Source organism: Caloenas nicobarica, chromosome 4 (genome assembly GCF_036013445.1).
Source record: "Caloenas nicobarica isolate bCalNic1 chromosome 4, bCalNic1.hap1, whole genome shotgun sequence".
In the NCBI taxonomy this organism is placed as follows: domain Eukaryota; kingdom Metazoa; phylum Chordata; class Aves; order Columbiformes; family Columbidae; genus Caloenas; species Caloenas nicobarica.
This window is the reverse complement of record NC_088248.1, coordinates 53,568,485-53,595,063: the sequence shown is the minus strand read 5'-3', so window position 1 is coordinate 53,595,063 and position 26,579 is coordinate 53,568,485. Positions and strand designations below refer to the sequence as shown.

The following is a 26,579-nucleotide window of genomic DNA, read 5'->3' as shown; positions in this document are numbered from 1 at the left end:
TGGGCAGATCTAGATGATTGGTTTCCAGAAATAGCTGTATATTCTTACCCTAAGCATCTACTGGATTGAAGACATATATTCAATAATACAGAGAACATAATGATTTGAGGTTTCTACACAAACAAGTTCCTGTCTGCCCAGAGATAAAGTTTGAAGTGTAGTGAAGAAGAACGGTCATTCGCGTATCATCTTTTATGTCATACTGTGAGCCAATTTTCTATGCTACATGGTGAACATGGAGTACAGCAAAGCACAAAGGTTGGCTTTGAGATTGATTTGGAACTGCTTGATCTCTGTGTGAAATATGATCAAAATCTGTCCAACTACAAATGAAATTATGACCTTTAGGATGAGATTAGAGAATGATTTCTACTTTTCTGTAAGTACATTCCAGACAATTAATTGCACAATAATACCGCTTAGAGAACAACAAGAGCTCTTCATTCAAGAATACGATAAAACAGAAATATGTCTCTATTAGAAGATACAACTCAAAATCTCTTGTTCTGGACTTTTAATAAGTTTTCCCCTTGATTATGTAAGATCATCTGCAGTTACATGTTTCACTTTTCTTAGGTGAGCAGCAGTGGATGTATAACAACAGTTAAGATGTATATGAAGTCCCTTATCCCTGAGGAGAGCCCATCTCTGCCCCTTTGATGATTCAGCACTAGGTGACCTCAATATATATTTCTCAGAGTCAGTGTCGGAGCAGGTATTTGTAATCATAGAGTACACACGTGAACTCTTCACAGTCCTAAAACCTGAGCACTGATAAATTTGTGAATGCAAACACTTCTTATTTAGTATTTAATGTATCACTTATTAATGAAAATGTGTATGCAAGAAGCCAAACACTGAGTATATGTGAATGTCCTGTGAGGCTGAAACTACGTTTTTTTTTTTAGATTTTCTGTAGTGTAAGCATTCTGATTTTTCAGACTATATTTACAAACTCCTCTACTATGCTGTTAGCAAAATCCCCACTGCTCCTTGTGACATAGAAGAGATCCTTTAAAACAAATCACTTAGCTCAGATATTCTAGGGATAAGCAGGGATTCATTAACTGGGCTTTATTAAGTCGTGCAGCCAAGACCTTTGGTATTTTCTGTTCAAATACCTGTGCTAAAAGCACTCCTGTGTATTTTAATTTTCATTGGAATATTTGGGTTTTGGAATATTTTTTCCACATTTTCTAACTACGGCCTTTCTACAGACTTGGTTCAGACAGTTTCTTCCCATAACAGATTTATCTGAAAAAAATCACACCTTCTGGAGTGTTTAGGAAATGATATAATACAGGAACTATTTCTAGATGAAAAGGTGTTTTTACTTGTTGTTGTTGTATGATACAAGCTTGGCCTGAAAATATATATCTGCTGCCAAGTAGACATACATCCGCTGCTACATCTTCCCACATCCATGCACTGAGTACGTCCATCACCAGTACAACCAGCGACCTCTGATCTCCACTGTTCCTTGAGAAGAGAAGCTAGGTCACTCGCATTAGTCTGTCCGATGACTGTCTGTGTCCCCAGACACGAGATGCTCCTGTGCTGTGACAGTAAACGGTCTCCCATCAGGTCAGCCCTGCACAGGCTGGTGAAGCTGATGCCAGTTGGGTGGGAGCTGGGGCTGGCATGGCCGTGGGGATGCTGTGGGACAGAGCAGCATGAGTCTGGCGGTTATCTCGGCTTCATGGCAAAATATTTCGGGGGCAGAAAGGCAGGGAAGAGTCCAGCCCTATTGATGCTGTAGGGGAGCACAGTTTCCATGGCAACTCCTCCAGCCTTTCCCTCCCAGGGGTAGATGCCACAAGGAGACTGTTGACATGGCAACCACATCCTGGGGGGGGGTGTGTGAGAAGGCGTTGCTGTGGTAACACCTCTCCATCCCCTGCTTTGTGGGGAAGGCAGGAGGCCGGTCCGGTAGTCATCGGTGAAGGGCAGGGATGGTGACTGGTGTCTGCCTAACCTGTGACCACAGGGGGCCCACCTACAGGGCTGGCAGTGCTGCGGTCAAACAGTCACAAATATTTTATTTGCAAGAAATTTGCACTACTGAAAAGCCTGAATAACATAAAGGATTTAAAGCTCCCAGTGTCCCTGTTCATGTACCTCCTCAGTATAAGTGAAATCATCTCCTGCTGAAAACACTAAAACTGATGATGTTGGCAGCTCTAGAGCTGGGGATCTGACGTGGTAATTGAATCAGAAGAATAATGACCTTCTCTGCATATCTAAAGTAATTGTGGCCTTATTTCTGTATGTTACTAAAATTTTTGTTTTCTAATACTTAGAACACTGTTAAAATGTGAATGGGTATGAATATTTCCTATATTTTCCCATAGAAATTAGTAGAGAAATGGTTCTTGTTTCCTTGAAATAAATGTAATTCTCTTCATGACCAATTTTTCTGACTAGGCAATCCCTATGATGGCTTCCAGGTTACACAGAACAAAAATCTTTGGATTGTCTTGCATATTACTAAGTAGTGCAATGATCATTTCATGCCAGACCAGGTTTCCATCCCAACGTGCAACAAATGGAGCTCAGCCAAAAGTTTTACACAGGTCTCCCCTCATTTCCACCATTTTAATGTGGGTTCTTTCTTCTATTTCCAAACTTACACAATCCACTGGTGTTCTGCCTCCTCTGAAAGGTCACCTTTTGCAAAATTAGCTACAGATCTCATTGTCAGGCAGGGCCTGCTGACATCTGTTACGAAAGGGCAGGTCTGGTTAACAAACCTGAATAATGCCTTTGTGAACATTGCATCAGAGGGGATACGGGTGAAGAGTCAAACATAATGTACTTGGTCTTTATGATATTTTCCAGTATGGTGTCTCAGGTAGAGCTAACATTTAAGGTTGCAAAGTGCAAGTCAATATTCAGCCTGATAAAGAATTAGTTTATTAATGTTTACAGAGAGACATGGGAAGGAGTTAAGAGTCAGGTGGAACTTTGTTAAGAGACAGAGAGCTTCTGGGATGGTTAGGTTCACTTTCATCTTTCTTTACTTGTAGGTGACCTAGAAAAGTTAATAGAGAACAGGATATGAAGAGCTTACAAACCAGTAGGGCTAGCTAATACCTTAGAGAAAATAAAATGAAAGACAGCAGCAAAAACGACTGTCTTCCAAAGAAGGCAGATGCTACAAAATGCTGTTAAGGAAAGTTTTTTGTGCAATAGTACAAGCAAAGGTTTTAGCGTGGGTGGCACGTTATATACCACTCCAGCCTCTGAAGCACATATCACTACCACCTGCAAAACTCTGGGAAAAGAGAGAGAAATCTGCACTTTCACTGGAGAAGTCGTGATGTTATCCTCCTCACTTCCTTGGTAGGTGGTCAATTGTGACACTTCAGCATCACTGGACTCTTTGAACTCAAAGGCCTCTGCTAGAACTGGATTTAGATTGTACGTGATTGCCTCAAATTCCATTTCATATTTCTCATCCGTACATACTGCCCTGTGACTCCCAAATGGGCATAGCTTGCAAAAGGAAAAGATGTGCTGGATTGCTTGTACCTCCTAGTAGCACTGTTAGGGAAACCTGTTCATAACCTAAGGCCATGGCATTTGCTGTAGTAATGCCATATATATGGATTGAGATAAATCCCAGTGAGCTGTAGGTACCTCCTCTGAGGTATGAAGTGCCAATATATGTTTCTAGTGTTAAAAAGTCTGGAAAAGTAATTATGAAAAAGTGTAGCACTGAAATCCACTGAAGAACAGGAAAAATTGTAATGACATAGAGGAACAGGTGATTATTAAAAGTAGGTTTCTGTTTGTTACAGAAAATTCAGTGTTAGAAAGACAACTGGATCACCACCGGAACGGGCATAGTGTCCCTTTGCTACTTCTTTTGTGCCTTCCTAAGTACTTTGGTCTGTAACCACAACGCATGGGACAGTGACTCAGCTCATTCAGCTGATTAAGTGGCAGTTAAAACAGGTAGTTTCCAGAGCTGGTAGCTGAATAGAGACATTGATTTAAAAAGGCAGATGTTCAGGTCTGTGAGCTTTTAACTGGACCCTGGGGTTGGTCAGTACTTAGGATATTGGTATTTATTGTTCTTATGTTCTCATATAAATCAGCTGTAAAGCACTGAGCTCAGGCAGGTCTATTATTAGACTGTTTCTGATATTTTAGGGTTTGCTGCTTTTGGATTTGAAATACATATTTGACATAGACTTGAAATGATAAGTAAATAGACTTTAAACTACCTAAACCTCTTATGTGAAATACAAGCTTTGAGTTAAGAAATATTTAGCTGTCTCATTTTTTAAAAATATAGGTAAGGAATGTCTTGACTTTTCAGTACGCTCAGCATTGGGAAGCTTAGCAACAAAACTGTGGTTACATTTATCACTTTGTGAAGATTGAATGAACAGCTGAAGAAACAACGTTGCTAGACTTTTATGCTGGCAGTCTGATTAGCATGTACTGGACATCTGTCCAACCTTTCAGAACACTGCATGGCCTCAAAATTATCCTTGCTGTGGTGTGTCTTCATCCATGTAAATGATCCATAAATGAGGACAGTGTTTTTGAGACACTTGGATGCACTCTATGGGGCTAAGCAGAGGCAAGCCCTGGGTCAACAAACATTTCTGTTCTGTGTTTACATATATTTCTACTTCAGAGGTTATAATAAGCAAGTACTTTGCTTCTTGAATCTCATCCACACCTGCAGGTGAGTGAAAATTGTTATAACACTGAATTAATGTTTCCCCACTGGCTGCAGTATTTTTATCCATTCAGCATAGGTAATGACTACATAAAATGAAAGACGGCTGAGAACTGGCCTTTACACATTTTGCAGTAGAGGTCAGGCACTGGTGGTTTTGAACCCATGCACACCAGCCTTCCCTGAGAGAGAATGAACTAACACATCTTCTAGCAAGGCTCTGTGAAACGCAGAGTCTCAAGTATAATCACACTCTCGTAGGTGCAAGATGGAAGCAGCAGTGAGGTGAGAGCACCTTCTCTCTTCTGTTGATAAACGACAGCTTCTAATGACTGACTGGTACTGAACAGAGTTGTCTCCGGCTTACCCCAGCTAGGGTCTAAGTGCCCGTGGTCCAAGCAGGTTGTGCAGCCTGTAGGAAAAGGCAGACGTGCCGCTCTGGGCTGTGAGGGAGAACAGAATTAAATTGTTCGCTCTGTGAAGTTCATGACATGTGGCTACTTTCCCAAACAGAGTGATTTATTAATAAGTTTCATCCCCTGTCCTTATCTTTTGCATGACAAAAGGCAGAGCAAAGAAGCTACGCTTAATACTGCAGTAAATATGTATATACAGAGCATGTATATGTAGTACTAGATTTAATCAAGACTTTAGGTTTGGATTCAAAAATTCCATAGGTCTCTGAAGAAGGACTTGGATATCAAGCTCCAAAACTGTGATCCTCCAAACCTCTCTTTGGTGCCACCTTGTCTCAAAGGTAGAAGAAGCCTTTTATTAATCAAAATTTGACTAAGTATCTGCCTTGACCATGTGCCTCAGCATCTCAGTGTTGACAGGACATGGTGATTACCTCCTACTCATGTCCTAAGGGAACCACAAAATAGGTGTTCCTTTGCCTGTCTCACCTGCAGGGCTTGATGCAGTAGGTGTCCTCTGAGCACACCTAGTGGATCAGATCCTACACAAACTGCACATAAGCAGATGCTGCTTTGTTACAAACCGTGTCTGCAGGAGGCAGTGGTGGGAGTTGTGCTTTGAATTAGACAATCACAAGACAGTGTGAACAAGTTGCTGGAGCAGGAGTGGAACACAGGCTTGGTGATTCTCAACTTGCCGTCCCAAACACTATGCTTCAGCATCACGCTTGACTTCTGTTTCTTACTCGCTCTCAAGCACTATGGTGATGGTATTGCTTCACCGTGTGGGTGCTCTGGAAAAGCTCATAGCCTGTGACTTACTTGTTAGGTACAAGAGGTAGAGAGGAGGCCAGATCCAGGCAGCCAAGACATGAAAGATTACAAATAACCATTTTCTGCCACCCTGTTTCATCCTCTCTCTTTAAATCTAAAAATATGCTTGCTTTATTTTTGAAAGAAAGAAAGAATGTACTTCTTCTCAGACAATAAATATGAATGCCAAATTGAAAAAGATGCCTCTTGGTTGCACTAAGTGGGATTCCTAAATCATATTGGCTTCAGGAAATTCTCTGAACTGAAAATAGTCATAAACTGAGAATTTGGGGAGGAAATACCACATATGTTTGCCATCCTCTTATTTTTAGTTATCTGTCTAGTAGATGACCTGGAAAACTATATGACCACTAGTTCTAAGCCCATGTACTGCTCTGGGACTCTTAGATAATGTCCCTTTGTGCAATTGCTCAATAAGGTGCTCACCCTTTGGATTAATACAGAAGATGCTTCATCTTACTTCAAACTGACTTGAAAAAAAGGAATGTTATGTAAACAGCCTATTAAAAACATTCTTAGAATGCTAGCCCAGGATTTTTTTTGCTTTATTCTAACAGTAGGATTTTTTTTTTCTAAATTGGCCTCTTACAACAGAGATGAAAAAGATGAATTGATTAATATTAATCATTAATTAGTTGCAATAACCCTTCACTTTTTTTCTAGCTGTGGAACTCAGTTCAGTAACTCAGCAGGACAATTATGAGAAAAAGTCTTCTGAAGTACTCTTAAAACTAGGACTATCAAGAAAAGTTTGGGCTATTCGCCTTTCTTTCATGTGGTACAACAGGCTGCCTGCTAGCCCGTTTGTTGTGTCCTCTTGCCCCTGAATGTGAGCATGCCTTTGACAGAGCATAGCAAAGTTTGTGGAACTCATAAAGCTGAAATACATTGTCATCCTATATGCTTTATTACTAGCATCATTCTTGGTCATTGACCCCTAATTTTTCTGTACAAATAAATTACTTTGCGAACAAACACTCAAGGGTTCACGTTGCACCTGAGTGTCTTAGGCTAGGTATGGTTTAGTTACATTTACAAATATGGAAGCAAATATTTGGCTACACTGGGCCAATTTGTCACCAGATTGCACAACTGTGCAGTTGTGCAATTCCAAATATATGGTAATAATGAGGATGCAACACACACACAAAAAAAAAGAAGAATGAGGAATTATCTTTACCTTGGCGGTATGGTTCTCTGGGCAGGTACTAATGTGTTTCGTTTCATGCCATAGAAGTCATTAACAAAAATGCTTTCTAATAAGTTAATTGCAATTCACTTTAGTTTACAGATCTCTGAATTGTTTTAGTTCTGCACTAGGATTTGCGAATAGTTACACTGGTATTTGCAAACACAAGCTAGACGAATATAAATGTACACATGCCATACGGGTAGTGGGTTATACTGATGCAGAAAAACTGTATTTTAGCAGTTGACCAAAACCACAGTTCAGGAGTCACCTGCTACCAATTTAATTGGCATGTAGGTGTCATTAAGGACTATTTCCTTCCCTAAGAAAGAAATGAAATCATGCTTTATTTGCAGAAAACACTTGCTAGACTGCTCTAGTCTGTCAGCAGCCTGCTCTGACATTTGTCTACTCACATTGACAGATTATTACACACTACACCAACACAAGGCACGTGATTAACAGCTTGAAGAAAGAAATGGTCAAAGAGTTACTGCTATTTTGGCTGGAGCTTTAACCTGTGACTGCAGTGTTTGGCAGCAGCATAAGTTTGTAACTGAAGAACAATAAAATATGCTTCAGAATGGAATTTGCAGCCAGAGAGAAAAGGGTATGACTTTCATGCATGAAAACCTTCCTCATTGCTGCAACATCCAGTACCAGGTAGTACAAAGTGTGACACTCGAATCTCACTGAATTTTTCCAAAACTTGGAAGATAAATAGCAATTAGGACAGCATCCCCAGCCTGTTGATTTTGTAAAGGAGTTGGAAAAGTACAGTTTCCCATCCAAACAGGCAGTCTTGTGGTTTTGCTTGACACAGTGGTTATGTTGTGGAGAGGCTGCCACATCACAACTATTTACAGCCTCCATCACACAAAGCAACAGAAATGGTCACAGATGAGCAACTGGAGTCAGTGAGAGAGAGACTCATTTCACACATGGCAAGAAAGAAGACAGAAAAAACATCATTCATTGCTAGTATGAATTGTGGAAAGCATTTTAACAACCTTAGCACAATTTTGCTTTGGAACTATATCTAGAGACACCATCCATCAGTAATGTCAGAGGCATAAGTCTTCTATACTGCAGAAATACCACACACAGACTAATTCATTCTCTGTTTATCACAAAGAACTATGGAAAAACTTACTGGCCGGTATTTGCACACATTTATAACAACCTGGCGTGTTATGTCCTGCATTGGCAAATCAGTCAATGCTCATGCAAAGGCAAAGAAATTTTTCTTTGGGATTGACTCACAGTAGCCTTGTTTGGAATACCACTGATTGCTAATTATCTATCAATTTTTTAAAATATTAAGAATCGACAGCAGTCATAGACTATAATTTAGGAAAAATCTATTTACCCATGCCATTTCCACAAGACAGTAAGCAGCCAGCTGCTCATGTCCTGTTCCTGGTTTACTACATCTAAAAGCAAAGGACTCTTCCTCCCAGCTCTACATGAAGCTGTGAAGCATTGAATTCCTGTTAGAGAATGTTGCAAGAGACAGACTGATAGAAACAGTGAAAAATGAGACCTTTAAGCATTATTGTTGGAGTTCCTTACATCCTTTGCAGGCCTTAATCTGCATCTTGAGAACTTCCCTTTCCAGGAGCTGGCTGATGCTTTCAATAAGATTCCTAAACATGCAGTGGGTAAGTCCAGTTGTTCTTCCAAATCCTTCCATGATCCAAAAATATAACTAGCTACTCAGTCCCTCCAAGTCCTTGCCAAAGAGGCAGCAGTTCCTGGATGACTTGTTCAGGAAATAAATTCTCTTCATTTAAATCTGTCTGGAAAATTTTGCCATCGCAGCTGTGGTTTTTATATCTGCTGGCTGGTCAGGCCTTTTGAAAACCTCTACTTGATGCATGATATTCTTGTGGATCCCCATGTGAGAGACTGTGGGGTAGAAAAACACTTTTGCAGGTCAAAATTTGCACTTGGATACTGTTGACTAATACTATTTTTTTTTTTCTAATGCCATTGACTGGGAGCAGCCTTGAAAAATTTAGCTCCTTGAATGAGTTAATTTTATCCTCGGCTGCTCTATCAATTCTCTTTTGAAATCACAACAGATAAGGGCAAGAGTTGTCAAAAAAGAAGAGATGTCTAGTGAACTTTCTGACCTGTCTTTCATCCTGTCTCAGTTCTCATTTGGTAGAAGATTATGCAGTTGGCAGAAATGTAATAAGTATGAGTTTTCAGCACTGTTCGAAGACATGATATTAGAATAAATGTTATTGATTTTTCTTGCTGTAGGGGATTAAGTGATATATATGCAAGAACGCTATTGAACTCTTGCTCCAAAAGAAAAGCAGATAGCCAATTCAATCATCTCAGCATCTGTATTTCTAGTCATATTCCTTCACCATAATGCATTTATTTCTATGACATGATATAGATTTTAGGCCTATTATAAGAACATTATTATATGAAAAGTATGATTATAAGAATAAAAAATTATGTTTTATTTAAAGAATATACATATCTGGGTCAAATCCTGAATCAGACTAGAGCATGAAACTGCTCAAACTGACCTTGATAAAAAATTACTTCAACCGCAGACGTGATATATACAGAATAACTACTTCAACAGCTATTTCGACTGACAGTTTTAGTAGCTGGTATAAAGTGTACAACTTGCTACATTCTGATTTTCAGACATTTTACATATTTAATTGTTTAAAAAAGTCCAAAAAAGGGCTTACGCCTTAGATTTTTTCATCAGCAAACTCTGTAACTGTGTTCCATGGATATGTGTTCTATTTTGCTCACACAGAAATAGTGGATGAGTCATCTGTCCCCTTTTGTATATCAAGGCTAGCAGCCACGCTAGAGGCTCTTCCAGGGCAGAGCTGGTTTATCTATGCTGTCTAGGAGTTGCTTCTGCTATGTCTGCATAAAAGTCTCAAGCTCTCTGCCTCTGGTTTCAAAATCTATCACATAAGAAAAGGAATGAAACACCATATGTATGCAATGCAGATGGATCTTTAATGAAATGGAGATTGAGTGTATAACTAGTAATTAACTACTCAGGGTTTGAAGATGAAGGTACCAAAGTTCTAGGTATTATTAAGTAATGAGATAGCTGAGAGCATTCTTCCAATTAGGTTAAGTAATATAGCAGGGAAATAAGGTCCTTCATCACTCAGTGCTAATAGAGAACAAAGTAGTGCAATAACTGCAAGAGTTTCATTTTCATCACTTCTGTATATTGAGTGATAAGCGTCTCTCTCATTGAGGAGTAAGGAGTGAATCAGCACTTCATCAGCACTTTGTCAGCCTAAGCATAGCTCAGCTTTGCTCTTTGCCTCATTCAAAGACTTGTGCAAAATCCATTACTGATTGCAGAGTGCTTCATGCAAGAGAATGCTCTATGTCCACCTGAAGTATTGTTGGTGTTTTCCTTGGCTGTGCAGTTCAAATGACAGCTTCAACTTTTTACAGAATAACCTATTTTTATGTCAGCCCAGATGAGTAACATTTTCAGGTAGAATTTAAATTATATAGAGCAGCAGTAAATAAAAATTGTGTCACTTGCAAGTTGTTTGGAAATGTAAACTAAACATACTGGGAGGATGCTGGTTTCCCAGTTTTGTTGAACACTCCTTGGGAGTTTTAGTATCATAGTGCATCTCATTCTAGCTTCCATTCACAGGAATACAATAAAAGATAAAATAACTTTTGACAGAAAGCTTGTTATCTACCAAACATGAAAACCCTAGGGTATATCCCAAATCAAAGTGAGCCTTCATGTAACACTTCCCTCTCATTTTATCGATTAGGAAGGTAAACTGTGAAGAATGGATTGCAATTTGAATTTTCTCTGCTATTAAATGCAATCCAGAGTTGCACTTTATTTCATTTATGCTATTATCTTCTTTGGTTGTTTTCTGAGTGACAAGTAGTTCTGTTGTGTAAAACAGAATGATGCCAGGGTGTAATTAATCCATAAAAGGCTGAACAACCTGCCAATGAATATGCAGTAAATTTTGAACTGAGCTAAGTCTAACTGATAGGAGCTTTCTTGAATACCATTTTTACTTGCTGATTGTATTTAGCACTAGAAAAATCACCATTTGCAATACTGATGCAAATAAGAAAGAAGTTATGGGTTATTTTGCTGTTTCCTATGATATTCTGGTATATTGAAGGAAAGTTTTTGGAAAACAGATCCATTTGCCACACAAAGCATAGCCTGGCAAAGAAGAAAGAGCCATGTAATATCACAAGCAGGATCTCACCAGGTAACTGTTTTATTCTCTGGTCAGAAATATGATGAATTACATTTGTAAGAAGATCAACAGACTAGAGTTCATTTTCATAGACCACTAATGCCTTTTAATTAACCAAGCTGTAGTTGACATTTGGGAACTAGAAAGGGGATCACTGCATAAATAATCTGCACCTGGCTGTGTTAAATATAAAATGACTGGGTCAGAGATCCGTGTATGTATGTATATATCATGGTTATGATTATGTTGTTAGCATCTACCAGTCTCTCTAGCAGTCTAAGGATACATAAGGAATATTTTAGAAATGAAGAGTCAGGGAGTGATGAAAGAGAGAAGAGAAAAGGATAGCAACCTTTTTTTTTTATTAAAAAAAACCCAAACACCTTCATCTGTCTGCCGAAGAGCAGTAAACAGGGTTTTCCAAAGCTCCTGCCAATTAAAAAAGAGATGGGCCAGAGTAGATGTAGTAATCTTCATGACAGTCATTGGCTGCTGATCAACAGAACTATTTCTCTGCAGTATGAAATGCTCTATCGAGTGATGCAGCAGTGATTACAGATGGGACCAGCATGCTCAAACCAGGACTCAGAGCCATGCTGTTTGGTAACTTTTCCACGTGACCTGACATATCAAACACCTTCATCTGCCAGCCCTCAGCAAATCCTGCTTTAGTTCACTTCTGGCTAAAGACATCCTTACAGAATATTCTCAAATAGGACACAAGTTGCCCGATGATCCTACTTGGATAAGCAACTAAAGATTCAAACATCTTGAACAGTGTGATAATTCATAAAGAAAAGAAAAACTTATTGTGACAAGAGACAATAGGATTTGGGCCCTACAACTAAAGGGGCTGGGTGCTGTTTGAGACTTTTTTTTTTTTTGGTAATAATTCAGTGTGACTTTACGGGAAATGGTACCTAAATGAATCGAATTACTACCAAAGTCTGAGTAAGTAGCAGGATGAAACATTCCCTCTCAAGACAATGAAACATATTTGAAAAATCCTACTCATGTTACTAAAAAGCAAGACCCAAAGAACATTAAAATGTGAATGTCATTAAGAAAAATAACTAGTCATTTATTCAGGTATTTCATACATACAATTAAATATAGACAAGTCTAGTCACGTTTAAAAGTTCTTTTGGGGCAAGTGACCAAATACCGAGTGCCAGTCAGAATTCTTTCAAGTTGATCTGCATGCTCTCTTCTCTCATTTCCAGGCCGCCTTCTTGTTTTGATTATAACCGGAAAACAGAAAGGCCCAGAAAAATTGGGTGTAAAAATTGAACAACGTATTTAAACTTGAGAAAAAGTTCCATTTTATTGAAGTTCAAATCTCATTTTACTCAGTGTATTTCTCCCGGTTTTTAGTGATAAAGAGATAGAGATGAAATAAACACTGATCAAGTGTTGAATAATATTTTTTATACTCTTACATATAACTGTTATCACCAAGTAGTAAGTCACCACTATTAAGCAATAGGAAATTAAATGGTGTAACCTAGGACACATCTTCTTCTAAGAACAGAGACTTATTCTCAGATTTCCGGGGCTAACACATTGTTTAGAATTGTGTAATTAATATTAACATTCTTTTTCATGACCCATCTGTGTTCTATTGTTTCATTTCTCTGGTCTTCCACACTACTTACAGACGTTGCTTTCGGCAGACATATGCTATGCAGCTCAAGCCATACATTTTTAATTTACCGATGGCAGCATTTCTTTAGGCAACATGCAGTAGACTTTTTTTTTTTTTTTCCCTCTCTCTTACATTAATTAGTTTCTGTACTTTGGAGAAGTAACAGTAACATTCCGATTTACCTGTTCTCTAACTTCATGTTGTCTGTTAGTAGACACAGAAAATTGGTAGGAATGATACATTGTGAAACTACCATTTTCATTTTCACATTTTGTTTGACTTTTCAATTTCCAGATGTTTAAAAATGCTTGTATCTTTCTCATGTCAAAGACACATCGCATGAACTGTTATGCTGCTGTTCTGTGGGCATAGTTCTCTGAAAACTCTCTAGGTAAACAGCTGCAAACAGCAAAAGTAGAAGTTCAGCTGTTTTCCTTTCATGTTGATGTAACACAGTCATAAACGCTCACTGGGATAATTTAAAAGCTATGGCGCCTTAGTTTTGCATAGATCAAACATGCTACTGGAGCCAAAATGAGTCTAATATGCAATGAAAGTGCAGGCAAAAATTTAATCTAAATTAAAAGACCTCCAAATGGTCACAGAATTCATGCAACAACAGTGTCGTATGTTTTTGTAAGCATCGCAACCATATTCAGGCCTGTCACAAGACACACCATATCTGCCAGAAATAATATTCTTGCAGAGGTGGGAAGTTGCAGTTTGACTACTGATATGCCACCATGCTTCATAGCTACCATGTTTTCTGGTGACTAAGTGTGAATTTTAGTGCAAATTATTTACATATAGTCATATACCTCATTAATCTAGTAAACACTTTGTATCTGATGATCTTTAAAGGAATTCAACCTACATCAAATAGTGCAGGAAGTGAGACAGAAAACTATCATGAGTGGCTACTGAGAGTAAATGAGTAAAACAGAAGAGGCTATTGGTGGGGGAAGCAAAGGTCCTTCTCTGAGATGATAAAGGTAACTTAAGTGTCTATGGATAAACCTTGCTGAGTAAAGTTGGTAGGGTGAAATTATGTAGCATCTTTGTCAAGTTATGCTGCAGAGGTATTTGAAAAGATGAAGCATTAGTGGAAAGAAGAATTAGTGGAAATCAAGATCATGGCAAATGAGACTGGCTGGGCTGTAGATACTCAAAGTAATTAGTTTGCAGAAAATCTCAGATGGTAGTTATGCAAGGTCTGTGTCGGTGAATAAATGGCATAGACTGGAGAGGAATAAAATATGAACACTGATATAGTAGAGGGAATTCAGGAGATAAATACTTGTGGAGAAAAACTGAGTTTATCCATGGGATACTGGAGAAAGCTTCCTGCTATATGGATTCACAGAGACATCTTGGAGGGAATGGAAGAGCTGCGATTGTCAATGTCTGGAAAGTTGTCTGGGAGCCTGAAAAGCTAGTGTGATGGCTGTGGAGATTCTCTGCAATGATTTTAAGTACCTCATATTTTCAGAGTGCTTGTTTGGATAATTAGGTAATGTGTTCACGTGAATTCATGGAATTCCTTAACAAATCTACCAGAGAGGGAAATGGTGCTTTGAATTCAGCACATTTCAGGCATAATCTGCAAACAATAGAAAGCTTTGAAGGCTTTTGGCTCACTGTTTTCCCGGCTTAGCTTGTGGTGCTAGTTTGCACCAGAAAGGCAGAGCTCATCTGAAATGCTGGCATTATACATGCTCCATGGAAATGCATGGTGATGATCTTCATATGAAAGAACAATATATGTGACACTTTCAGTGAGTAACACATGTCCAGAAACCTGGAAACTGTTCACCGCAAATGCTCCTAGCTTTAATGTGGGGAGGCCTATCTGCTTAGTACTGTGACTCCTCCGTGGGCCTCTGTCCCATTTTGGTTGATTAATTATACACTCAGCCCTGCTGAAAGGTAACAAGGAGGAGCTGGCTACTTCTGAGCTGGCACCGTGGAAATCTCCAGCTCCCAGCCATTCTTGCAGCCTGTCTGCAGCACAGGCTTGTAATTTTGACCTTTTGTAAACCTTATGAAAAGATGAGGACTGCACTTAAATCAGTCCCTCAGTAGCTGCCAGAAATGTCAAGAGTGGCGGCGAAGTACTCTGTCTTGAGAGAATAAAGCAGAAAGTGAGAAGCAGAAGAAAGGCTTCTGCATGCTGGCAGTGTTGCAGTAAGTACAAATCTCTCCTGGAGGCCTGGGGAAAACTGAGTGTTAAAGTCCCCAGAGATGACTTTGACCTGGAAGAGAGATGAAGAGCAATCGGGCTTGCTGGAGGCGAAGGGAAGCTTCTTGCACTAGTCTGCAATCTGGTCAGTTCTCTGAAGTCAAGAGAAAGGAAAAAGGATTAGGGAAACACGACTTTTCAATAATAGCTTGAATTCAGAAGGTTTGGCTAAGCCAGATGAATGGAAGGAAACAGTTATTTTAATACTGTACTGCAAAAACACCTGCTCATGACCAACATTAAGAATAATCCTTTTGTTCATTCTTTATTACAACTTAATTACAAATACCTATATTTTAACCATATCTGTGGTGATTTTTCTTCCAAACCTTGTTTTACCCAGAAGAACATACTCTAGCATAATTTTCCACCAGAACTTCAGTCCTGACTACAAAGGAATTTCAAGTTTTGCAAAATTTTGGTGGTTTTTACCATTGAATTTTCCTGAATTCATCTTCTCATCTGTATCTGACAGGCATAGCCTACTTCTTAAGAAGTGGCTTTAAAAATTAATAAGCATTTGTAATTAGCATTTGTTTTATGGAGCTGAAGAGCCAAGAAGCAAATCAGAGAGCTTACATCTCCTGTAACACTGTAACACAATTTTGTAGAAGTATAGGTTTCAATTTCCTGATCCAGCGATTACATCAAACAAAGAGTAATTGTTTATATAGCCACTGGGATTGTTCAGCTGAAAGCCATTTATCAAACATAGCAGATAATCAAACATTTCCTTTCTGTATTGTAGTCTAGGAAATATTGCAGTTTCATTCACTTTATATAGTGAATGCCTTTTGAATGGCAGAGCATTCCCTCCACCATGCTTACTTTTATATGGCTGAATCTTAGTTATCAATTTGGATTGGCTAAAAAACTCCAAATGCGTCTGGATGATTAGTCAAACTAATTGATTTAAAATAATCATGCTAGAGTAATGCTTTCCATGTCTTATAATGATTGATGTACTCAAAGAAACTAAAACAATGGGACAACACCCAAATTCTGATTTTAAGTGCTACTTAATCCAGGAGATATTTGCGTCCAGAGTCACATTTTTTAGGTGAGATCATATTATAATAAGGCTAAAAGATAGTATATTATGTTTCAACTGCCTATTTTGGTGTAAGTTCCAAGAGCAGAATTTGCAAATGAAGGAGAAAGTTATCATGTGCCTTGCTAAAACTTGGTTTGGATGTTTCCTGACTGCTGCCTTAAAATCACACTGAGAGTTTTCTGCTGTAAATAGCAAAGAGCTGTATCTATCTGTCCTAAAAAGTAAACGCATATTATATCTGCATGATGATTGCACTGGTTGATGAAAATTTTCTGAAATCGGTTTCTTTAGCTAGCACTGTTTAGAAAACTGCACTGACCTGAATTATGTGTCAGATTTTTGTGATATGGACAGTGTCATAAAGATTGTCTTTGTACTGGTAGTGGAAGTTTCAAAGTTATTGGCAGTCCAAATTCTATACAAGCCAACTTTAAAAAGATTACCCATGGGACTGGCTCTAGTAGTTTATTGCTACTTGCTTTGTGCTTCCTAACATTGTATTTTTCTTGGTGTCTTTAGAAGGATGATGAGAGTGGAGGATGCTAGCAAATTGAATCACAGAGATCTCTGCAACAATGAAGGCTTTTTAAATAATGAAAAAAAAAAGAAATAAAGTCAATTAAATAAGAAATAGTCATGATTTTTTTCTTGCTACAACCACTGGATTATCTGTGAAAGGCTTTTCAACAACATTATAAGGACAATGCAACAGCATTTTGTTAATTAACACTGTAATTATATTTCACTTAAAAGGAACATTTCAGGTAGTTACATTAATAGATACAAACCCAGTATTTGATGAGGAGTGCATCATATGAATGCTTTTCACAATACACCAGCATTATGTTTGAGGGTTTGAAAAAGAGAAACCACATTTGGGCAATTTCATGACATCTATTGTTTCTGGGACAATATTTTGGCCATTATTACTCCTTGCTCTAATAATTTCTTCTAATACTTTCTATGAATAGATGCAATTGGCTGCTCAAAAAAAGGGATATGAGAGATAATACTTTGCTGAGATGTTGTTTGATCCCCTAAATGCTTACATTTTATCAGCTATAAAATACATTATTGTGCTGACTGTGGAGCATAAGATACTTCAAGGATCAAAAATACCTTAAAATTTCTTTGAAGCCACTATATTTCCTTTGGAAAGAAAAAGAGGAGATGTACTAATTTAATGAGGACTGTAAGGTACACAAGATAGAAAGACTCAACTACTGTAAACAGCTCAGCTGTTACCTATCCTGACTTATGCCATGTATGCCAGACTACCAAAAGTAGCTTTATTGATGTTACGGGACAAGTCTTGGTGCAACTTGTCCAGCTTTGGGTCTCTTCTGCTGAACACAGAGAATAGTTCAAAGAACCACATGATGTGAGAGGAGATTGCTGGGCACTCATTTTTCAAACAACTTCTACAGCCTCCTGTGAACTGCTGAGGACAAAACTATTTTTGGTAGCTCTTGCTACTTCCCCTTCAGTCTTTGTGATCAGTGTCCTTGTGCAACAAAGAAATGCTTCTCCTTCACAAAGCTATGTAACATTGCCAAGAGTCTTCCCAGAGACTCTCTCTCTTTTTCTCTGGGAAGAATTTCTTGGAGATGTTGAACTGATAAGTATGAAGAGAGAGAAATAAGGATTGAGCAAGCAAAAGATAGAAACAAGCATTATATCATGATGTTGTTTGTCCCTGAGAGAATTGCAGACCAGGCTAGAATTCCAGGATTATCTTTTGCTTCTGATTTTTTAAGGTTTCATTTATTCCTATCATATACAGAATGGCATAAATAAACTAATAAGAAAATACTGATACACCTTCAAACACTTGATAAATAAAATCTAATTAGATGTGGACAGATATGGAACTTCTTTCAACTAGTTTGAACACCATAATAAATGCCCTGGCATCATTCCACAGCATCGCTGTGCCTTGAACAGGAGCTGCTTTTTTCCCCAGTCAGTGCCACCCCTGTAGCAGGCACTTTGACTTTAGAAAGTCTACTCAAGCGGAGGGATCGGGGTCTAGCAGAGACCATGAACCCTAGGGAGATAACCTGTTCTCTTATCTGAGCCCGGGTCACCTGAGAGCAGGCTGTAGCCTGGTTGTATGGGTGTGTGCTGGATGAATGGTACTGAGGACATTGGGAGGTGAGCTTAATTGTGGTCTTTGTACCTTCTGAACCTGCCGACAGCTCAAGCACTACAAAGAGCAGGGAGAGGCAGGGTCATGCCCTGCACTCCTTTGCTATGGCATTGTAAGTATTTTTTCTGCTTTGAAATGAAAACACTTTGACATTCCTTGAAGAGCAATCTGTGCCAGAGGATATATGGGAAAGCCTGCAGCAGCAGAAAAAAAGGTAAGATGTTATATTGTGTTATTTGAGGAACAGAAAGGGTCACAACACACATATACATGGTGTTAGAGGATGGAAAGGCATCCTTCTATTTTTCTTTTTTCACTATTCAGTCAAGTGATTTGAATGCTGATAATAATGTTATCAAAACCCCATATATTTTTGCATAAAATGGCTTTGGATTCTTTAAGATGAAAGGAACAATATAAATCTCATATGCAATATTATGATTAGTTTCGTTATTTTCATCTGACACCCCTAAAATTGATACACTACCTGAAAAATTACAAATGAATTAGAGACATATATAAATATACCAATATCTTAGGTATAATGAAATCCTACATGTACTTTATGCTGCAGTTGAACAATTTTGAGTATGCCAGCCTTAAGAAGGTAAAACAGTGCTATTTAACAATCAGCAGTATGTGGTGTGTCTGTAGATGAGATGATAGTTTCCCAGGAGTAAGAAGAGAAAAGAGTTCAGGTTCTTGCTGGATCATAGCCCTTCTCTATAACTGTTAACAGCCCCTCAGAGCTGAAAAGGAAACAGGAAAAAATGAGATGTTTCATGCTCTGTGTTGGGACACTCAATCAGCCAGAGGAGCCTGCGCTCCTGTACAGCTTTTGGAAATGGATATATTCCTATGGCTGCTGATTGTGGGGAAGGTGAGTGCCAGAATACAGGCAGATAAAACGAACACAAGTATTTGTGCTATTTTAAAAGCTGAGGAAAAACAGTGACCTGATAACTTTCTTGGGGAAAGCAAAACTAGTATCTATATTGGGTACTGTACCAGACTCACTGGCTACCTTGTTTAGAAGTGCAGCTCTTAATGCCCTCACTTGCAAACTGATATTTGTAGCCTTCCCAGCTTGCTGATGGTTATGAGGATGATAACTGGTGATATCATACCACTGTCCCAGGGGGTTGCAGACTCCAAGTCCTACAGTTATAGTCCCTGTAATTACCAAAACTGGATAAGAAAAAATGTAGTGGTTTTGAAGTAATGTATTTGAGAAATGGTCACTACATCCTTGACTTGAGTGTATGACTTGCACAGTTGCAGATATTTTGTCCTTATTCTACTGAGCTCCACTAAAATGCACAGTTTTCTGAATTTAATGAAGTCCGAGTTCTGAATTTTCCTGAAAATCAATATAGCACCAGGTCCTTGAAGACAATGCAAACAGGATTACAGCCTTAACTTAGTAAAGCACTTATGGGAGTGCTTAAACTTAAGTGCACACTGTGCTTTGCTGTGTGAGAGCCCACGGAGGGTTGGAAGTGCAAACAGTGAAGTGGAAGGGAATGTGATTTCGTACCAAGAGTGCACACTGCAGCTGAGGATCACTTGCAATTCCTCCTGTATGTGTAAATAGATTTTATCTGCCAAAGAAAAGCATTTTACCTTGGTCCATGAGGTCTGTAGGTTGGAAGAGGTTGTCTGGCCAGTGAATCAATTCTTGCTGAAAAATGTCATTAAACCTTTAATTTAAACCAGGCAACTGACAGTGACAGACAGAAGGGACTGGTTTACAACTCCATTAGCATTATACTATGTTGTTGTGATGGCAAATATTGCAGTTTTCACTGGAACACAGACCTGCAATCTCCGGCCATCTCATTCAAAGAATGTTGCATGTTTTCATCTAAAAAGTGACATGATGAAAAGTATGCTTTTCATTAAAAGCTATAAAATTTGGAAAATATGTCTGTTCTGATTAAGTGGTGTGTAGAAAAAAACTTGAAACATTTTGGTGATAGCTTTTAATTTAAAATAATATTTCAGAAAGTATTCATTACTTTCGTATACATTTTGAAAGCCTTTTAAAACTCAAAAGCTAGTAAAAGCTTTTCAATCTTGTAGAAATGAAATGTTTAAATTGATTTTATTTTTTCTGCAGATTTTCTTCAACAAGAAAGTTGTAGCTGTTCTCTTCTGTTTCTGAGTGGAAAATAAAGTAAAAAAGTCCAACACAAAATGTAGTCAGAAAATTAGTGTGAGACCATAATTCTTCTTGCCATTTAATTACTGATCCTAATTCAAGGTATTAGCTGTGCAAAATCAATTATTAAGTGAACAGCTTAATTCAAATCTTGTAGAAATGCAAGCGCATATAAAACCATATACATGTATGCACATATATGCATACATTCATATGCCTGAGTATATGCATTTTCTCTTGCCTAACATTTTCTTTAGGTCATTTAGTCACTGAAGAATCTCTGGTGCAGGGTTTGTGGCATGCTCTAGATTCCTGCCTCAGCTGACCTAGTGGACAGCAGATACTCCTGCCAGTCTGATAGTATCTAATTACAAAGTCAAGGGGTGCGTATTTCAGTAGCACATTCTGAGACACTGAAAGATGATATTCAGAGACAGAGAAGGGCATATCAGCCATTGATTTAGGTCACTGAAGCAATTCACTACCGTATGAATAACATTAGTTGAATGCTATGTCTGGACATAGTAAAACCCCTTAAAAATCTCATATGATTATGATCATGATAAAGGTTGACATTAACGTTTCAGCTTTTGCCAAAGTACTGTACCAGCCCACTAATCTTAGCAGAAAAATATTCTGGTTTTGTTAGAATATACTTCCTCACTTAAAGCAAAATACAGAGCTACGTTTTGGGGTTTTGTTTGCGTTTGTTATTGGAAATGAGCACAGGAAAAAGATGAGTACTTCTGTCACCATTGAAACAGATTATATATGGATATTAATGTAAATAGCTATTCTTTCCATGCCAATGAGATTAAAACACACGTTTGTACTTTCTATCCAGAGGGAGGATTAAAAAAAAAAAATCTCATGCCTACTTTTGTAGTGTTGCTGTCATAGCTTTCATTTGCAACCAAAAAAAAAATGAAGTTAAAAACCTAATTATTTTGCTGCTGGGCTTATCTGTTTACCTGCTTACAAACATGGTCATATGCATAGGTTTCAAAAAAGAAAATCTCACCAGTTTTACCAGCAATCACTTTATGCCCCAAGGTCCAGCATTGGTCCTTACACCACAAGTAGAAAAGCGTTGGCTTGGACCATGTCCTCTGCTCTGAATTTGCACCACAAAAATATCCACGTTATGAACTTTGGTGCAAAGATAAAGAGCCACTCATAGTCCTCAAGGCAGACAGAGAAATGTCATTAAAAATTATTTAAGAAAATCTATAGCCTTGGGAAAGCCATTCATGACAAATATGCTGAAGAAAAAACCTAGTATTATTATGCAGTAATTCACTTTACAAATCACCCTCACGAATAGGAGTGTGAGTGATGTCAGCTCAGACTATGGGGACTGGTCAGGGCCAGGGTAGCAATGGGGCCAGCAGAGAAACATGGACTGTTTTTGCTGCTGCGTCTGTTGCAGCTGGATCCAGAGGCCAGGGATAAGAAACAGCACAGGTCTGAGCCCCGAGATGTCTCAGGGAGTTTTATGACACACATATTTAAATGGCTTTCAGAAGCACCATGGAAACACCTGACTGTTATACAATATTTTCAGAGCTACTGAGAAGTCTGTGATTATTGTCATGAAAGCTGTTAAACAGAAAAGGTAAATTCTCAAACACATATTTTACGAGTCTGATTCCCAAATATTTCATATTTCTGTGGCTCCAGTAATGCACAGTTTTTTAAAAAAGTACCTCAAAAACCAAATTGGAGATTCATCTATTCTGTAATATATTTGTTGCTGTACACTTACACTGGCTACCAGGATTTCTTTTAAAAAAAGATTCAGGATGTCATGTTTCAGTGACCTTCTCTCTGTTTTATAATTTACTTCATTTACTATCTCTTTTCTGTCATATTTTCCACCTTTTTGTTTCTACATTTAGTTTGTACTCCTCTTCCTTTGTCAGTATCCTGACATTTTGGGTTTTGGTATAATCTATTTTTGGTTATTTCTCTCTTTTCAACCCTTTTTCAGGCTCCTGCGTCCCTCTCTTTTGTTGCTTATCTGCTTGCTCTATTAAGCCTCCTCTTTTTTATCAGCAATTTCTTCCTTTGTTTTGTGGTCTCTCTTGATTCTAAACTCACGTATTTAACCTCATGGGATGACATCCCTCATACTGTTAACAGAAGACTTGCTCAGTTAATTATTATATTTTGTTGAAACCATGTCAGATGGATGCTGGTGGAATGGCAGAAGGATAGGTTTCCCCTAGTTGGACACCAAAGTGTAACTAACTCCTCATTTGGGAAAACCCTGATCCACCTAGTGGAGAAGTCTGGGAAAAGACTGAGTAAGGTACAAAATAAGAAAGATATTTAGGTTTTCTCATGTTCAACCATGAACAGGATTGAACTGGTTCAACAAATGCCTTTTCTCTCTAGATTGAGAAAAAAAGGGGCAGCAGTTCCTGAGTCCCTGGGAAGGCATCTGTGCCAGGCAGTGACGCAGGTCATGCTGCTGCTGGTGCTGCCTACTTGAAACTCCCAAACAAAATGCAAGTTCTTCAGGCTGATGCAGTAAGACAGATACTGCCTTTGGACCCCTTGGGAGATGACAGCACTGTGCTGTTAAATTAATCCTTGTAAATAATTTCCCTCTGAAATCTTAAATCCCTTCCTCGGCACTCTTTCTACATGGACACCTTCTTTGAAGCACACTCTTGCTCCATGTGCATAGGGTTTTCTGAATCTGACACAAAAGTTGCCACCTCAGACCAAAGATTTCCATAAGCTTCACGTAAAAATGAGAATCCCACTTACAGAAAGTGAAAGAAAGTTGTCAATGTAATTGCTCCAGATATTTTGGTTTGTTCATCAGTCCAACTTCCACAGCTTGAGTAAAGTTTTGTCTTGCCCATTAACCAGAGATTTACCTTCTGTTAAATTTCAGCTAAAATTTTATGTGAGCTTATGATTCTAATTTGAAGTTTGTTATGCAAAATTGTAGAAGTTCATTTTCTAAAATGTCTTTCTATCTATTCATTTATATTGCCTGTCATTTATTATGTTTTTGCCACAGTTCCAACTTAGGAAGGAAAAGCACAGTGTTCAAACATTATTCTGCTGATTTACTTCAGTAAGGTATTCTACTCAGTAAATATTACAGGCTGTAGCCATTGAGTTGGATAGCAAAATAAGAATTAGCATAGATTCTCATTAAGAAAAACTCTGGACATCTCTCTGTCTTGACTCCTATTCTTAATCACCAATGTGGTCCCAGGCAAGTGACAGGAAGGATTTTCTTGGTATAACAAAGTTCTGCCAAGGACAATTTCTGTTTGATGGTAATGCAGAAAACAAGGTGTTTACTAAAATTTCCCTAAAGAGTTATTTAGTTAATGCTCTTGATACTTCATTGCAGGGCAAAGAAGGGTATTCCTTCACTGCCACAGTAGGAAAAAAAATAAAGGAATAAACATAAAAGTAACTCTGCATACTCACCTTCTACTTGATATCTTTCCAGATCACTTTACAACTTTCCATTTTTCCGTCTCTTCAGCTGCTTATTTGTATGCTGTAGGGACACCACAGTCCTGATGCTTCACTAGATAATGACTGTCTGTATCTGTGCTGCCAGCCTCTGGTGTCTGGGAACAAAGAGCATTAGAGATTAGAGCTATGAAGGAACAAGAATTTCCATCCTATTGAATAGTTTTCCACTTCAAAATGTATTGTCACTCCAAAGAGGAGAAAACAATAAGTATGTGAAGTTATCTTTTGAAGGAATGTTTTAAGAACTCTTGGTTACATCTGAAAATGATGAACTCCTGTTCCTTCCAGCAACCCATGTGTGATTACTAAAATATTTGGCAGTGTTTATGTAGAGTACTTGTCCTTTAAATAGAAGATGAGCAAATCCTCTCACTTGGAATGTGTGAACAATATACTGGAGAGGAGTCAATGCTGCAGTAGCAGTATAACTGATTTTCAACACAGGTGGGAGAAAAGTAGCCCAATTTTTATAACATTTGTTCCTAAAATTGAATTTCTGACATCCATTCACAGACAAATAAAAATGGTGTATCACGACGTGCTTCCTTGCCAGAATGGGAGACGGAAAACTGTTACATTCCAGATGTTTGCAATTACATTTGAAGTGATCTATAAGTGATCTGTCACATGCAAGTGTTTTTCCTGAGAACTCTTCACTGCACATTTAGCCTTTGAAATACCTTTCTAAGCAGAATATGCTTTTTGCAATGACTTCTTTTTTCCTTTCCTTTCTTTCTTTTTTTTTTTTTTTTTTTTTGGTGCATTTATGTAGTAAGATAAGTCATTACTTTGTTATTTGGCAAAATCTGCAACGGCAACTGCCAAATTTTACAATTGAGTCTTAATAGTTATTGCATGAAATAGTTCAAAACTTATCTATTCACCCATCGAAGTTCATTTTCCATAGGTTACTATGGTGTGTTACAGATATCCTTGCTTTTTACATTCTAACTTGTGTTTTTACTCCTGGAATACTGCTGAAATAATTAAATATCATTTGCTGAATATAATGGATAATTGAAAAAGTTTAGAAATGCCTTACCACCATTTTAAAAAGCTAGTATTTATAGCTATTTATCTGAACATAATATCTTTACTTAGAGCAATGATTCTCAGGCTTTTTGAAAATGTAGCACTCTCTACTGAGCAAACTAATCCATGTGGTATTTACATGTCCCTAATAGTTTTTGTCCCAGCAAGGAAAGATGCAGCATAAACTTTTACATACAAAGAACTGGGGTAAAAAGTCAAAGCTGAATTGTGGTATGAAACTTTTACAGTCAAGGGAACTGCCTCCCTCAGCTGCAGTGGGCTTTGAATTGGACACTGACTATGCACAAAATGTACTGTTTCATTGTTGGTTGGATGTTATGACTAATTTGACATGTATCCACACTAAAAATTAGGGGTACATCTGTCCCCTCTGCAATCAGAATCTAGATCAACATGGAGAGACATAAAGGATTCTGAGTTAACATTGGTTCACGGACGATGAAGCTGAGCTTTGGCTCCTGTCCTTGACTAAAGGAGACTGTCAGCAACACCTCAGCTAGCAAGTTTAGACGTAGTTTGGGTACTACCAGAATGTGTTTGTGCAAACTTGAGCCACTGTTATAAAAAAATCAGACATCAACAAAATGGTGATGATTTATTAATGTTTGGAAGTCCATCAGGATCTAAAATACATCTGTTTCTTGAAAATGTTTAACTTGGTTCACCATCTTTAAAACTTTCCAAAAAAAGTAAAGTTGCACCTTACTTAGAGAAACAGCTTAAATTGCCTTAAGTTGATGATTGCAAGAACCTAATTCCTCCCCTTCCAACTTTCAATTTGAAAAAAGTATAATGTTGCATTGTATTTTCAAGATACAAAGATTTGGCTTAAGTAATATTTTTCATGAAATTACTGAATAATTGGAAGCTATTAATGCCTTACTGGTAACTATTTTTTTTTCCAGGTATCTACGGTGCTAGAGTTTGGCCGCATAGTAATTTATACTACCAGCCTTCGTGTGGTGAGGACCACTTTTGAAAGATGCGAACTGGTTAGAAAGATCTTTCAAAATCACAGAGTTAAATTTGAAGAAAAAAACATTGCTCTGAACAGTGATTATGGAAAAGAACTAGATGAAAGGTGCAGGAGGGTCTGTGAAGTTCCTTCACTCCCTGTTGTGTTTATCGATGGCCATTATCTTGGGGTAAGTAAAGCATAAGCCTATGTTTTGTTCTGCAATCTGGAAGAACAGATTAAAATCTTGATGAATGAGAAGAAGGGTTTTTAGAAAATTGTTTGCAATGCTGGAATGATGGGAACAATCAAAGACAGAGATCCCTCTGTGATATCTGCAGCACAGATCCACACTGATAGGTTTGATCTGAAGATGCAAAAGATAACTGGGCAGAGGCTATGAAGAAGGAAATAGGGTGCAGTAATACAATCTAAGCCAC

General features: G+C 38.1%; 1 protein-coding gene and 1 long non-coding RNA gene across 3 annotated transcripts in view; one reads left to right on the top strand and one right to left on the bottom strand.

Moving 5' to 3' along the window:
- The window catches only part of GRXCR1 (glutaredoxin and cysteine rich domain containing 1), a 39,259-nt gene that overhangs the window by 2,257 nt on the left and 10,423 nt on the right, over window positions 1-26,579 (top strand). Inside the window, exons 2-3 of the mRNA XM_065634601.1 lie at window positions 713-715; window positions 26,090-26,329. Coding sequence (XP_065490673.1) covers window positions 713-715; window positions 26,090-26,329 — 243 coding nt within the window. The remainder of the gene's footprint in view (window positions 1-712; window positions 716-26,089; window positions 26,330-26,579) is intronic.
- LOC135988554 (uncharacterized) lies at window positions 11,455-24,443 on the bottom strand. 2 transcript variants are annotated; one of them, XR_010606168.1, is made up of 4 exons: window positions 24,388-24,443; window positions 24,081-24,226; window positions 20,087-20,144; window positions 11,455-15,354 (listed from the first exon to the last, which is right to left on the bottom strand). It is a non-coding gene; the product is annotated as an uncharacterized LOC135988554 (long non-coding RNA). The 2 variants fall into 2 exon arrangements; XR_010606167.1 differs by lacking the exon at window positions 20,087-20,144.